Here is a 14,136-nt window from a genome sequence, read left to right on the forward strand (position 1 = left end):
AGTCGCGTGGAACCGAAATGTATAATCACAGTGGTGGATGGTGCGAACCAAATATCATAGAAAAAAACGAAATTTTAATAATAATTAATTATTTAATGAGTTTCAACAAGATGGGCAGCATTTTAATAAATTTTCTCGTCAAAAATCACGTCGAAATACTTGGTTTTTTTTTTTTTTCATGTCTTTTTCGCTTTTATCGGGGCCGTTTCTTTATACAGGATGTAAATGAAATGGCGGAAAATCTCGCGGATGAGAGCGGAAAATCTCGTGGATGCAGGTAGCCAGACCTACACCAAGAAGAATGGGTATAGGAACCACCCCTCTGTTGCCAATAGTATGGGCGCAAAACCACTGTGAATGTAGTGTTGAGGAAACGGTAAAGCGAAGATAAATCAACAACCACAACTAATGAAACGCTGACCTTCCGGATTCAATTAAGATGCATGACAACACGTATGCAGGGAATAAAAGGTGACCACAATTCCATCGCATACGTAGGAAACATGGCGTCGCCTCTGTCGCTAGTTTACCCCACACACATGTCACCACGTGCGGGCTCCGCGTGTTGCCTACCTGTCCGCATTGACATAATGCTCTGACTTTGAGTGCCTGTATCTCAGAAACGGTTTGTCTGAGCGTGTTCAAGTACGAGGACATTTTATGTTCCTTATGTCATTCCTGTTATTGATTCACTACGATAGCTTAGAACAGGCGTACAGGTACAGTAATACGTGCATAGTAACAGAGGCGACGCCATGTTTCCTACGTATGCGATGGAATTGTGGTCACCTTTTATTCCCTGCATACGTGTTGTCATGCATCTTAATTGAATCCGGAAGGTCAGCGTTTCATTAGTTGTGGTTGTTGATTTATCTTCGCTTTACCGTTTCCTCAACACTACATTCACAGTGGTTTTGCGCCCATACTATTGGCAACAGAGGGGTGGTTCCTATACCCATTCTTCTTGGTGTAGGTCTGGCTACCTGCATCCGCGAGATTTTCCGCCATTTCATTTACACCCTGTATAGTTTAACCTTACGCTCTGAAAATCGAATGATTCGATTGTCCACGTAGCTGCTCCGGTGACAAATTCTAGCAGTGGGTGGGGAAACTAAGTGTGATGTGCGACCTTAAATGTACTTGAAAACAAGATATTTATTTTTTTATATTTATCACGCTCGGCATTATTTTAAAGAGTTCTACGTTAAATTTCGTGTCCTAGTTTCGAACAATAAGTTTATTTGAAACACAGGAACGCGCGGAATTGCTCGTTAGAGAGGTTAGATGTGAGACTCGTCCTGTCGACGACTACGTCTCTGCCCCACTATCCGAATAATGACCAGCGTGGCCTTGACGGGATATCGAGCGTTTCGAAACACAGGACACTTTTGAGATCGCCCCCGCGATACGGCAGCGTTGCTGGGGTGGGTGGCCAGAAAGAGTGGAGGGGGAGAGAGGGCGGGAGGGCATTATTCGCGACCCGAATGGAGATATCGGGGTAGTTCAAGGACTGCCGCCTGAAATGTCGCGCTCCTGTATCAGTACCTACGCGACACGACACCGCTCCGTCACTGACCACGCTAAGTGGGTCGCGCGCCCGCCGTCTGTCTGTGGTGCCAGTGACGTGTGCCTGAACATGCGCGAACGTGTTTCAACCGTCATTAGCTTTATCAGAATAGTTATGAATTGTTATTTTTATTGTGTATGTATGTATGATGCAGGTCTGTATGACGTTTATAAACTCCGACACTGTAATAATAGTAAAACAAATTTAAAAATCTGAATTAATTAATACAAAACTTTCTAAAGCTGATTAACACGACGGCTTTCGGCCCACCTCTAATGGCCAATTAAAATATTTGAAAATTAGAAACAAAACTAAATTAAACATAAAAATACCAATGATTTAATAAATAGTTCCAGGCTTACCAGATAAAATAAAAATAATCTAGGGGTAGCAGACATGCTACAACCGATCGCCATGAAAGTTGGCACATCGAAATGAAATTTGGTAAACATACATATTTGAACACGGAGAATATTTTCGCGATATCCATTTTGCTATAACTCGCTACTAGATGGTGCTGCAGTGCATCATCAACTTCTAAACCGTCCATCAGATCACCACCATGGGTAAACAGAAAATCATTATAAACAACCACTGTGTTGTCATTTCTCTATGTCCACCACACTGTCATATAGCGCTATCCATTTTGCTTTAACTCCCCGACAATGTATCACGGAGTCCGTCATGGTTTACACTCAGATTTTTAGTCATCTGTAATCGCGAAAAAATTTATCAGATTTTTTTTAGGTCCATTCTTTGCTGAAAAATTCATAAAGTTACTGTGATCTCTTAACAGTGTACGTGTTTGAGCGGGTATCGTATCACCCAGAACTCTCACCTAGTATAACTGGTGCTTTAGTGTAGAGGGGGACACTAGTCGTTCGCCGAGCGAGTCGCCAACAATGAGAGAGAGAGAGAGAGACGGATAGTCACCCATTGTCGAGAGGTTTCGTCGCTTTCACCTTGACTGTGCCCGCGGGGAAGCGAGGACCCCACACGGAGGTTGCAGATTGCCGCGAGCCCCTGGGCTGTTATCCGCCGAGGAAGACAATGGCTGTGGGGCAACGCGAGCCCTCGTCACCCCTCGTCCCCCGCCACAGCTCTCGACGAGCTCGCCACAACTCGACCAGACCCCTCCCCTCCCCGGGCAAGCGAGTCGCGAGCCCTCGTCACCCCTCGTCCCCCGCCACAGCTCTCGACGAGCTCGCCACAACTCGATCAGACCCCTCCCCTCCCCGGGCAAGCGAGTCGCGAGCGCTCGTCACCCCTCGTCCCCCGCCACAGCTCTCGACGAGCTCGCCACAACTCGACCAGACCCCTCCCCTCCCCGGGCAAGCGAGTCGCGAGCCCTCGTCACCCCTCGTCCCCCGCCACAGCTCTCGACGAGCTCGCCACAACTCGACCAGACCCCTCCCCTCCCCGGGCAAGCGAGTCGCGAGCGCTCGTCACCCCTCGTCCCCCGCCACAGCTCTCGACGAGCTCGCCACAACTCGATCAGACCCCTCCCCTCCCCGGGCAAGCGAGTCGCGAGCGCTCGTCACCCCTCGTCCCCCGCCACAGCTCTCGACGAGCTCGCCACAACTCGATCAGACCCCTCCCCTCCCCGGGCAAGCGAGTCGCGAGCCCTCGTCACCCCTCGTCCCCCGCCACAGCTCTCGACGAGCTCGCCACAACTCGATCAGACCCCTCCCCTCCCCGGGCAAGCGAGTCGCGAGCGCTCGTCACCCCTCGTCCCCCGCCACAGCTCTCGACGAGCTCGCCACAACTCGATCAGACCCCTCCCCTCCCCGGGCAAGCGAGTCGCGAGCGCTCGTCTCCAGGGACCACGGTATCGAATGAACAGTATCGATTCTGAACTCGTCGGTAGAGACCTGCAAAATTCGCTGTTTCTATGGCCTTCAGGATAGACTGCACGTTCTCCTGTACACTCGGGCAAATAACGCGAGTTCATTGGTTGTTGACTTGTAAGTCGTCTCAGCTGGTTTATTCTGTGATTCGATCCTTCTTTGCTCGAGGGTTTATAATTGGTTGAGAGTCGCCAAGATGAACAGCAAGCCAATAGCAAAATTATCTAAGAGGTAATATGTGTTTGAATTATAGCCTATCAGCGAATGAATCCGCGAATTTTGCAGGTCTCTACTCATTGGTAGTTTCGAACGAAAAGTATCGAACTCATAAAAGTATCGAATGATGAGTGTCGATTCACTAAGGGTATCGATACATTTAATTAACTATTTAACTCTATTGTACATTAAATAATAAATTAACATTTTCTGATTTTTATTTTAAATCAAATCTATAGTACAGAGCGCCCATAAAAGAATGTCCCAGTTTCAATGTTATGTTAGAACAGTTTAATTTAGCTTATTTACAACAAATCGTACATCAATTTGAAGGTAAACTAACCTAAATTTTCTTACAACTGTTCAATACGTGCACCTTTAGGTATACGGCACACAACCTACAGTCCAGTTTTTTCACATTTTGGTTAACAAGTCCGGAGTAATTTTGATTTTCCTAAGGTATGACGTTTCTAAATTGCGTGTACTGAGCGTTGTGTGTTTCTAAGATATAACTGTTATATATTGTGTGTTTCTAAGTTATGATTGTTCTAATTTGTGTTGTAGTACTAATTCTGACTTGAAGTTACGATGTTTCAAACTTGGGTGTTTCGGCTTTGTGTGTTTCTAAGTTATGTGTTTACAGTTATTATCGATCTAACTTATGAACGTCATTAGTTATAAAGTTCTTTAAATAATTCGAAGTTAAGACTAAGTTGTGACTTTCTAAGTTATATGGGGGATCCCATGACGCGACACTTCGAAGGGCCACGAGACCGTTCCAAGGCGGGACTGAGAGGTACGTAAACTGGGAGACACACTGAACTGCGAGAGCTGTGAAGTGAAGACGTTCAGTGACCTCTCTTGGCGACAAACGACAGACTTCGTGTGCATCGGGGACTGTGTAGGCGCGGACGAGTGAGCAGTGAGCAGTGAGAAGCAGTGTGCTGGGACAGGTGCGTGGTAATAGACGATCAGTGGAGAGACCTGAGCTCCAGTGGGAAGAGTGGCTTACGAAAGTGTGATTATTTTGTGGACAGACATTTAAATTGTTATAATTTAATTAATAATTTAAAAATTAGTTAGTACATAAAAATGTATTAAATTAATTGTGCTATCATTTCCGGACATGTATTCCCACACACATACAATATAAAGCACTATATTCAATTAAATTGTTTTCTACAGAGCGGAATATGATATTCGTGGGTGTTTACATGCAAAAACACAGTAGTTTAAACAAGACATGTATTGACATACTGCACTTGGTACTGAACACAAATTGTAAGATTTCATTAATAATAACTGAACACTCGCGGGTTTGACTTTACAATGTCGACCACATGACAACTGTGAACACAAAAAATTATGATACAAACAATACGATATGCTTTGAAAGTAGGTACTACCACCATCACTCGATCACAATTCAAAAAGACATTTTTGAATGTGGGGCTTTAAATTCCAAGTAGGCATTTACTCAAGTGCATACGCTACTATAAGTTATACCTCGTCTTCCTGTTAGCACGGACACTAAAAAATATTAGCGACAGCCATCAAATAACTCTCGATAAAGATGACTATTTACAACTTCCCTGTAGATACAGTTCTTTAACGTTGTCAAGGTAACTCTTTTTAAAGTTATTGAGCACCGTCACTATTACTTAGCTTGTGTGCTGGTGTCAGGGGCGTAGCCAGGGGGGAGTTTTAGGGGTTCAACCTCCCCCCCCCCTCCTTAGCACCAAATCTTTAATTAATGTCTTATCCATTACTCAAACAAATTTCATATTAAAATTAGTAAAAATTTTTTACCATTACAGTATTTAAATTTAAGTACCGAAAACTGCTAAAATAGCACTATTTTACACCTTAAAATCCAAATTTTCCCGGGGGAGGACCCCTGGACCCCCCCCCCCCCCCCCGCTTTATTACGGAGGGGGGGCGGGGGCGGCATGCTTCTTAACACCCCCCATACACAAATCCTGGCTACGCCACTGCCTGGTGTGAACACCGCCGGGGCATGCGGTAGCTATCGCCGCCGGTGCTCGCCTTGTTCCGAGGTCACTTGGTCCGGGCCGGACTGGTTCACCAGGAGCCGTGGAGCACGCTGTCCCAGGGCGCCCAGAAGTGATGACAACTCCGGAGGGCTAAGGGAGCATCCAACTTTCTGGTCAGCTGAGTGGAGTAGGGGGCCGGAGGTGGGCCTGCGTCACAGTCAAATGAACGCGAACATTCCTCCTTCGCCTCACTCAAGCTCAGCGGGTTGTCTGACCAACAGGCGAAGGCTGAGCTGCCCTAGCAGTTCGGAGCACAGCGGGTTGCGTCAAATCAGGGATGCGACTTTATCTTGTACGTTGTGGTGCAAAACGTAAGTTTTTTTTTTTTTGGGGGGGGGGGGGGGGAGAAAGAAGGAAGAGAACACCCGTTTCCAAACAAAAATTAAATAAACAAAATTAATGAAGAACGAAACTAATGCATACGAATGAATCATCGTAAATGTTTTCGTTCATTCATTCACTCGCTTAATTGTAATAAAAAATATAAAGTAAATCGAACTTTGTTGTGAAGATTAGGTAAATTGGTGCAGAATCAGTAACTTTGATGTTTAATGTTTTGTTTTATAAGATGAAATTTAAATAATTTATTTGGAATACCTTATATGAAAACTACAAAATCAGGGAATTTAAGAACCAGCAGTGATTGGTATAACCGTATAGCTGTCAACAGCATTCGCGCATTCAAACGGGTGAATGAAAGGACACCAGCGGAAACGCGACGTTAGAGAAAACGTCAACCCCGAATAGAAAAAAGGCCTTCGGGGCCTTAATCTTTCAACCAGCAGCCAGCAGCGAACGCGTCGGTTGGAATACCCAGCCAATGCGATCTTCTTCGTCGTATGTGTTTACCCCAGGCTTAACACAGTTCCCACAGTCCCCGGCAGCCAATACACGCAAACGTCAAAGGACCCCGCCGTGCCGATTCGCTTCTGTGAATTTGTTTATTCTGTGACCAGTTATATCAAACTTAGTTAAAAAAATCTCTTGAAAATATTTGTGACATAACAAGTGCAAGAGAGATAGTGTTTTTTTTTTTTTTACAGAAACAGCCCCTCACTAATGATAATAACGGGGAAATGAAATAATGGGTGCGTGTACTTATGTAAGCGCTTTAAAAGTTATACTTACTTGACGTGATAAGAATTTTAATTTTGTATGCAAATAGTTGATATAAATAATATAATAAAAAGGACTGGAGTGATATTATAAATACGGTTGGTAGTGTAAAAATTAAAACAAATTATAAAAAATTAATAAATAGATACTCAGTATTCAATATTAATATAAACGCGTGTACAATATTAATATATTAATTTAGTTAACTAATCGAGATAAATTTTATTTAATAATGCAAATCAATAAGTATGTGGGAATTTTTTTAAATTTATTAATTTTAATTATTTATAAAATAATAATGTAATGATTTATAATGCAAATAAATTATACATACGGGGAAATAACGTTACAACACTCCCTGTTAAAGACAATGGAAGCCTATAAGCAACCTGACATCGTTATAATTACATTGGGGAACATAAGCTCACTTATATAAATACACTTGAAAAAGTTTATAAACACAATTTCAATCACTTATATTTACAATAAATAAATGTTTTTAATAATATGGATCAGTATTCAATGTTAATTAATAAAGTATAAGATTCAAACTACATATATATTTATTAAATATACATAGCTTTTTTTTTATCTTGTGAATTTTTGTTGCATCGTGCGCGCGGATCGTAAAAATTCATCCTCATTTTTTTCATAACCAGCCTAAAGAAGTACAACTAAAAAAAATGGCATCCAGGTGTCAAAGGCAGTGCGGATGCACCAGGGACCTGGTATTTAAACACGTTAGGCGAAATTGACCTAGGAGCTTAATCAAAACTGATAGTGGCACCCCTTCAGACCGACTCACGAGACGGTATTGGAAGTCAATAAATTTTGCCTTTTTCCGCAGCGCGCTGCAGCCTGGCATTACGCCGGAGAGGGCAAGGGGGGTCCGTGTGCCCACTGCTTTCACGTTCCCCGAGATTAAAGGAGCAAATTGCCGAGCGGCCACCCCGTTAGTTATATGTTCTCAAGCAATGAGGTTTCGTAACCTTGGTTTACTTTCCGTGTTGCAGCCCGCTTATTGTGTCCTACAAAACCGGCTCCGAAGTTTAATTGCCCTCGGCGCACCAGACGTTTCCTTAAGAAGAAATCTATGGGCATCACGTATTGCGCGCCCGGGCCGGCTGAGGAAGTATTAAGTATCGCCTAGCGCCGTGTTCGAACTTTCAAGTGGCGTGGTTGTAACAGATGGTGTGTTACACTGGACGTGGTACAAACAGCATATTACACTCGATGTAGTACAAATTGCACGTAATACTGTATGAAGTACAAATGGCATGGTATGCTAGATGTAGTACAATTGGTATGCTGCACTGGACATGTTAAAATGTCGTGTCGTACCGGACGTTGTACAAATGGAATTTAATACTGAACTCCGTACAAATGGTTTGTTACGCGAATGTACTACTTATGGTATGTTGCACTTGACGTTGTTATATTAAACGTAGAACACGTTTTACCAATTTTGTCCCAGTCATACTTACAGATGGTGAATCATAATTGACGTTGGAAACGTGTACATATATCATAGCGTAACTATTTTTTTTTAACCAGAGACATTTTGAATAACACAATATATCTAGAAAAAAAATTATATTTGTACAAAACCGATTGTATACATCATATTGTATTTGAATCACTGTACTTAGCAGTGAAAAGATATATACATGTCAATGCCAGTTTTTTTTAAAAATTCCTTTGTTACTTTTTGAACACAAAACTTCTTAAAAATACTCGCGACGTTTCCACCAGAGACCTCTGCGGTGGATACAACCACAGATCCATGTTTATCTTTTCCTGCTAACTTTTTAAAACATTTGCACTGAACCAGTACTGAGCTTCGTCAAATATGATTTTTTCCTTCCTAATTCTCGCTTCTCATTTATAGGTCCACGCCCACGAGATGACGAAGACAACGATGACGATGCACCCGGTAAAAGACATCGGCGATCACCACATCCACCGGCAGCAATGCGGGACCCAGCACTGGAGGACACCATGACCATCACAGCACACCATCGCAATATTCATCAGAGGACACAATTACCAATCCCCGGGATGTTTCAACAACAGCAGCATGTCACCAACCAGGTCCAGAGCAGCCCCCAGCAGCCCAAAGAAGACTGCACAACCAAAGAAAAAGAAAAGCCCCAAAGAGTTTGCCGTTGGAGGGACTCTGCGAGTGTGTGCGTACTACAATAGTGTCTCGTTGATCTGACATTAAGTATTATCCGACATTTAATATCATCCGACATTCAGTATCATTGACATTCGGTATTATCCTAAATTCAATGTCATCCGACACTCCGTATTATTCGACATGCAGTATCATCCGACATTCCGTACTATCCGACGGCCCGCCGGGGAGTTAAGGCTCTATAAACTGAAATTAGATACATTGATAGAGATCCGGAGATTTTGGAATTCATTTGGCGTTAGGCTAAAATTCATAACCTTAAATTGCTCTACGGGATATTTTTTTCTTTTTGACGGATTTATTAGTGAGAACCTTTTTTCTTGTTCTTTTTAATCGGCACTGCGTGATTCGCTTGCTTCTCTCCTAACTGGGCATCGTAGGCTCACGGTCGCAGAGTTGCGTGTCCATAACTGCGGTCCAATAATGAGCACAGTGCAAGAGCATGAAGTTTGCAATTTAGCTTGCGACCAAATGAATACGGGAAATTCCCCTACCTCTATACATTTTGCAATAAGAAGAAGTTACAGGAATCGTCACAATAATGCTGCAAATATGGCGAGACTTGACAGCAAAGAAACGGCACTCGTCAGGAAAGCAGACTACTATCAAAACTCTATTTAAATTATCACAGCACAGAAATTTTAAAGTAAGTATAGCCTAAAATATATAACTTCAAGATTCCTTTGGAAACCAGTCAGCAAGAAATAGTTTGTAATACTACAAGAAAGATATTTTAACTTTGCACAACAAATGACTATGGTTATTTTTGCATATATGAAATACGTTTTTCGAGATAATACTGAGCATTTCTTACGAAAATTGGTGCATAATTTTGTATTTGAGTTGATGTTTCATTCAAGCATAAATTTTAAACCATGAAAAGGATGATTGAATATTAAATAATTGGACTTTATTTTGTATTATCATGATTATTATGTGCGCAGTTAATACTGGAAAGCTATTCAGGGAATGGTTTACAAATATCTTTAACTATTTGAGGTATTGAGACAACACACAGTATAAATTCCCAGGTAAGATTCTGAACCCATTTTTTCTGCGAACACTTTTTTGTAATGATACAGTTGTTTTCGTGTAAATGTACAAATTAACTATTATCTGAAGTTTGATTCAATATTTTTGTTCCATTTACAAAAGCAAAATAATTACAGAGCAGCCCGTTTATATCGGATAAGCAAGACTCTGCTGTACTTACGTCACGATAAAGTCCCTACGTGCCCATCAGTTATAACTTTTAGTGTCGTCCCTGAAACGGGACCTGGAAAAAAAAGGCTCCACGTATATTACATTTGAATTGCCAATCATAAAATGAAGTCGCAACGCGTGTGAACGGGGCAAATTCCCGCAGCTTTCTCGGTCACGGTCGAAACACTTTCGACGCGGTTTGAGGCAAAGGCGGTTGCTCAAGATGTTTTGCTATCAAAAAGGCAACCAGCAACAAGCTGTAACCACGTAATTCGGGACACGCCGGGGCTGATGTAAACGAGGCCGTATTTAGGAACGCCGATTCGTTTCGAGGGCTACGCACCCACTCCTAGTTCAAGTCTATTTGTTTTACTTCATTTTCTTACGTACATTCACTGCTATTCCTTTCGTTTTTTTTTTCCTTTCTTCGTACTTTATAATTGAACTTCAGTATAGAATTCATAGAAAAATGTGCTTCGAACAAGAAGGAATTTGCCGGATAAGGAAAGTCTCTCCGGCATAATTGACGTGAAACTTGTACGGAGAAGAGTTAGTTGATCTCCCTTCATTCTGTTTAGAAATAAAGATGATAGATCGCGCAATGTGAAATACCTAGTTTATGTGGCTTCCGCCACACTTTAATTCTACCTTTGTCACGGCATGTCACTAGCAGCCCAGGTCGACATCTTTGTTCTGAAAAAACTCTAATTACGCTTGTTATCTAAAATATAAAAACTATCTCATCACTGACTCACTTACTGATTGTACCACTGTGTGAATTCTGTTTTTCATGCGCTTACAGCGTAACATTTTCATTGCTCTTTGCGAACCTGTTCGTCCTAGCATTGCTGCCGAGTCCGAGGCGCAAATATATTATGCATGGGGGCATAACGTCACAATCTGACGAAGCCGATATTTTTCAGCATTTTTCAGTGTTAAAGTAGGGAGCCGTGGCTTGTTTTGCCACGTTTTGACCACGTACATTTGTTTAATATAATTAAGTTGTTGGCCTCAACTTGAAAATACGAATTCGCCAACCACTGTTGTGTCAATTTCCCAGCCTAATGATAGTATTAGATTGATCGCGAACAGATGTTAAGGCACATTTTAATTGTAGCATGCTAATGTTTTTGCTAACTCTATTCAATTGAGCACCTTCCCAGGAATCGCACTGACAATTTGGTTGCCATCCTGGTGTGTTTTGAATCGAATTCTCAGCAAGGAAAATAACTGAATGACCAGAGACGATTAACACGCAATGTAGTTTTTCAATAGGTTCTTCATTAAAAACATTTTATTTGCATTTCATAAATATAAGAAATAATTTTCAAAAGCATAATGAAAAATGTATTGAATATTTAATATATATGTGTGTATATTAAATTAAAGTGTTTGTTATATTCATCATTTTTTCAACGGGTGCCTTAGGCGCCTTACGACTAACTAGTTGTAGCCTACATATTTCACGACTAACGAGGTTTTTTTTGACTGTGTTAAGAACTTATTTATGTTCCCCCTATTCCATGTTAGAAGCCAGATTAGCTCGGTGAATTCGTGAAGTGACCACAGAATAAAATACTAACGTCCACCAAAAATAAGGTATTGAACACACACAGAGTAAAATAGTGCAATAGCGAAACATAATTTAAATATCGCTCTGTTAATACACAAAGGAAAAAAAACTCTACTTTTACAAACGATTCCTTTGCAAAAAATCAGTTGCCAAGAAATAAGTTTGTAAAACTACAAGAAAGATTTTGTAACTTGGTATGGATATGGATATTTTTGCATATATGAAATAGGTTTTTCGAGATAATACTGAGTATTTCTTACGACAATTGGCGCATAATGTTATATTTTAATTCATGTTTCATTCAAGCATGATTTTTTTTAAACCATGGAAAAGATAATCGAATATTCAATAATTTAACTTTATTTTGTTTTATTATGCTGATTAATGTGCGAAGTTAAGACTCAAAAGCTATTCAGGGAATGGTTTGCAAATAGCTTTAACTATTGGAGGTAACTGGGACAAAACAGTGCATAAATATACCCGGGTATATAATCCGAACCCAGTGTTACTGCAAACCCTATTTTGTAGTGATACAGTTGTTTTCATGTAAATATACGAATGTACAATTATCTTTGACTATTCATGAATATTTATTTTCCATTTACAAAAAAAAAATTGGTTGTCTGTAAAGTCGGTTTACGGACGATAGTTAAACGTGACAACGTCATAACAAAACATTGATGAAATGATTGATCCAGAAGAAAAGGAAATATCATATTCGGCCTGAGACTGAGCCGTAATAGGTTTTTGCAACCAAACCAGTTAGGCATTAAAAATATTATATTCTTTGAGGAAGAAATTTTTTTTATTTTTCTATCTTTTGTATGATAAAATCTACCTCTGCATACGTTTATGAATAACATTGAATCATTTTTAATGAATTATCACTATTTTGTATGGATACAAAGGAGTGAAATGAAATGTACAGTTTAATTGATAAATTTACTTTTATTTGCATTCATTAATTCAAATATATTTATTACTTTTGAAATGTTGCGTGTACCGTATTTATTTTTACAAGTACAGGAAGAAAATTCCGCAGCTGACGAGATTCGAACCGACAATCCTTGGATTGGAAGATAGCGGTGCTGACCGCCAGGCCACGAGGCCATGCTTGAAATTTAGTTGTTTCAGATGGTATATACATATTTATAAAAATTTTGCTCACGGTAGGGGAATAATATTATTTCGTTTTTATAACACGATTTTATAACAAATACGCATCCTAAATACACCAAACTTATTTATAATGTGTTACAAATTTTTTAAAACATTGTGCAAAAGATTCCGGGTGTAATTTGAATTATTGTGTGTAACTGTACAACACCATTGTTGGTTCAAAACGTATTTGAATATTCAACATTACTTTTAAATAACCGCATCGATTGTGCTGAAAATCGGTGGACAATCGTTAAATTACATAATATTAATAATTCAAACGACGAAAATATGATTGAAAAGTCAAATCAATGGTTGTTCCAATCGAGTGGAAGAGAGATGCCACGCATGCGTACAATGAGCAAACAGGACACATCCGTAGTGGGACATCCGTAGTGGGACACTTTTTCGTGCGTGCAGCCGGCGTTCATCGATTTATTAGACGTTGTCACGTCAAAAAAAAAATACCTGCAATGTTTGGTATCAAGAAAATCGGTCGCAAAACTACAAATCCACAACAAACCAGCTTTGAAATAAACGTTTGAAAAAAAAAAGTATATAGGCCTATCGCCCGAATTTTGGGTCTACAACCGGTCTCGGTAATGTTCCGTGGCCCAGCGGTTGGAAAACATTGCTTTAAAGCCTATCACTTCTTGTTACTCTTGTATTTGAATGTGTGTGGTGTTTAAGAGCTAAGACGCTCTTGCCTTTCATTAGTTTCTATGTCAATGTTAAGCATTGGGATGCATTCTTAATTTGTTTTTGTTAGAATCATAATGTTGATGATTTATAAAACATCATTTTAAATATTGTGAATGAATTATTAGACATATTACATAAAATAAATTCAAACAGATATTAGAGACGATACAATAATTTCCCAGATATAGGAAAATAAGACACATAAATAAGCATATAGATAACGGGGAAAACGTGCTGATATTAATATTTTAAAGAATACTTTGGTATTTCATATCTATTAAAATTGTTGTAGCCTATATCTAGGTAATTAATTCTATTTTAAGTTGTTCTTTTTTTTTTCAAGCGATTTAAAATTTCGTAGGATACATTCTGTTTATTTGGTTTCGTTCGTCCCAGCCTTGCGCGTATTTCGAAAGGCGATTCGGAAATTAATGACCGGAAACCGATTTCCGCGCAATTAGCCCGGGACTTGAAATAGCCTGGATAATATGTAACCAGCGTCC

At 40.3% G+C, this 14,136-nt stretch overlaps 2 protein-coding genes across 3 annotated transcripts in view; one reads left to right on the forward strand and one right to left on the reverse strand.

Annotated features, from left to right (window-relative positions):
- The window catches only part of LOC134537730 (uncharacterized), a 316,852-nt gene that overhangs the window by 282,239 nt on the left and 20,477 nt on the right, over positions 1-14,136 (reverse strand). The gene's annotated exons all lie outside the window — the stretch shown is intronic.
- Positions 2,618-5,758, forward strand: LOC134537271 (uncharacterized). Its single transcript, XM_063377543.1, has 2 exons — positions 2,618-3,358; positions 5,657-5,758. Exons 1-2 carry the CDS (start codon positions 2,618-2,620, stop codon positions 5,756-5,758), a joined length of 843 nt encoding a protein of 280 aa, XP_063233613.1.

This window comes from Bacillus rossius, chromosome 12 (genome assembly GCF_032445375.1).
Source record: "Bacillus rossius redtenbacheri isolate Brsri chromosome 12, Brsri_v3, whole genome shotgun sequence".
NCBI lineage: Eukaryota > Metazoa > Arthropoda > Insecta > Phasmatodea > Bacillidae > Bacillus > Bacillus rossius.

Coding starts and splice junctions, on each gene's coding strand:
- LOC134537271 (XM_063377543.1), top strand. CDS start 2,618: ATGGCTGTGGGGCAACGCGAGCCCTCGTCACCCCTCGTCCCCCGCCAC. Junction 3,359..5,656: donor CAGACCCCTCCCCTCCCCGG/GCAAGCGAGTCG, acceptor GGCATGCGGTAG/CTATCGCCGCCGGTGCTCGC.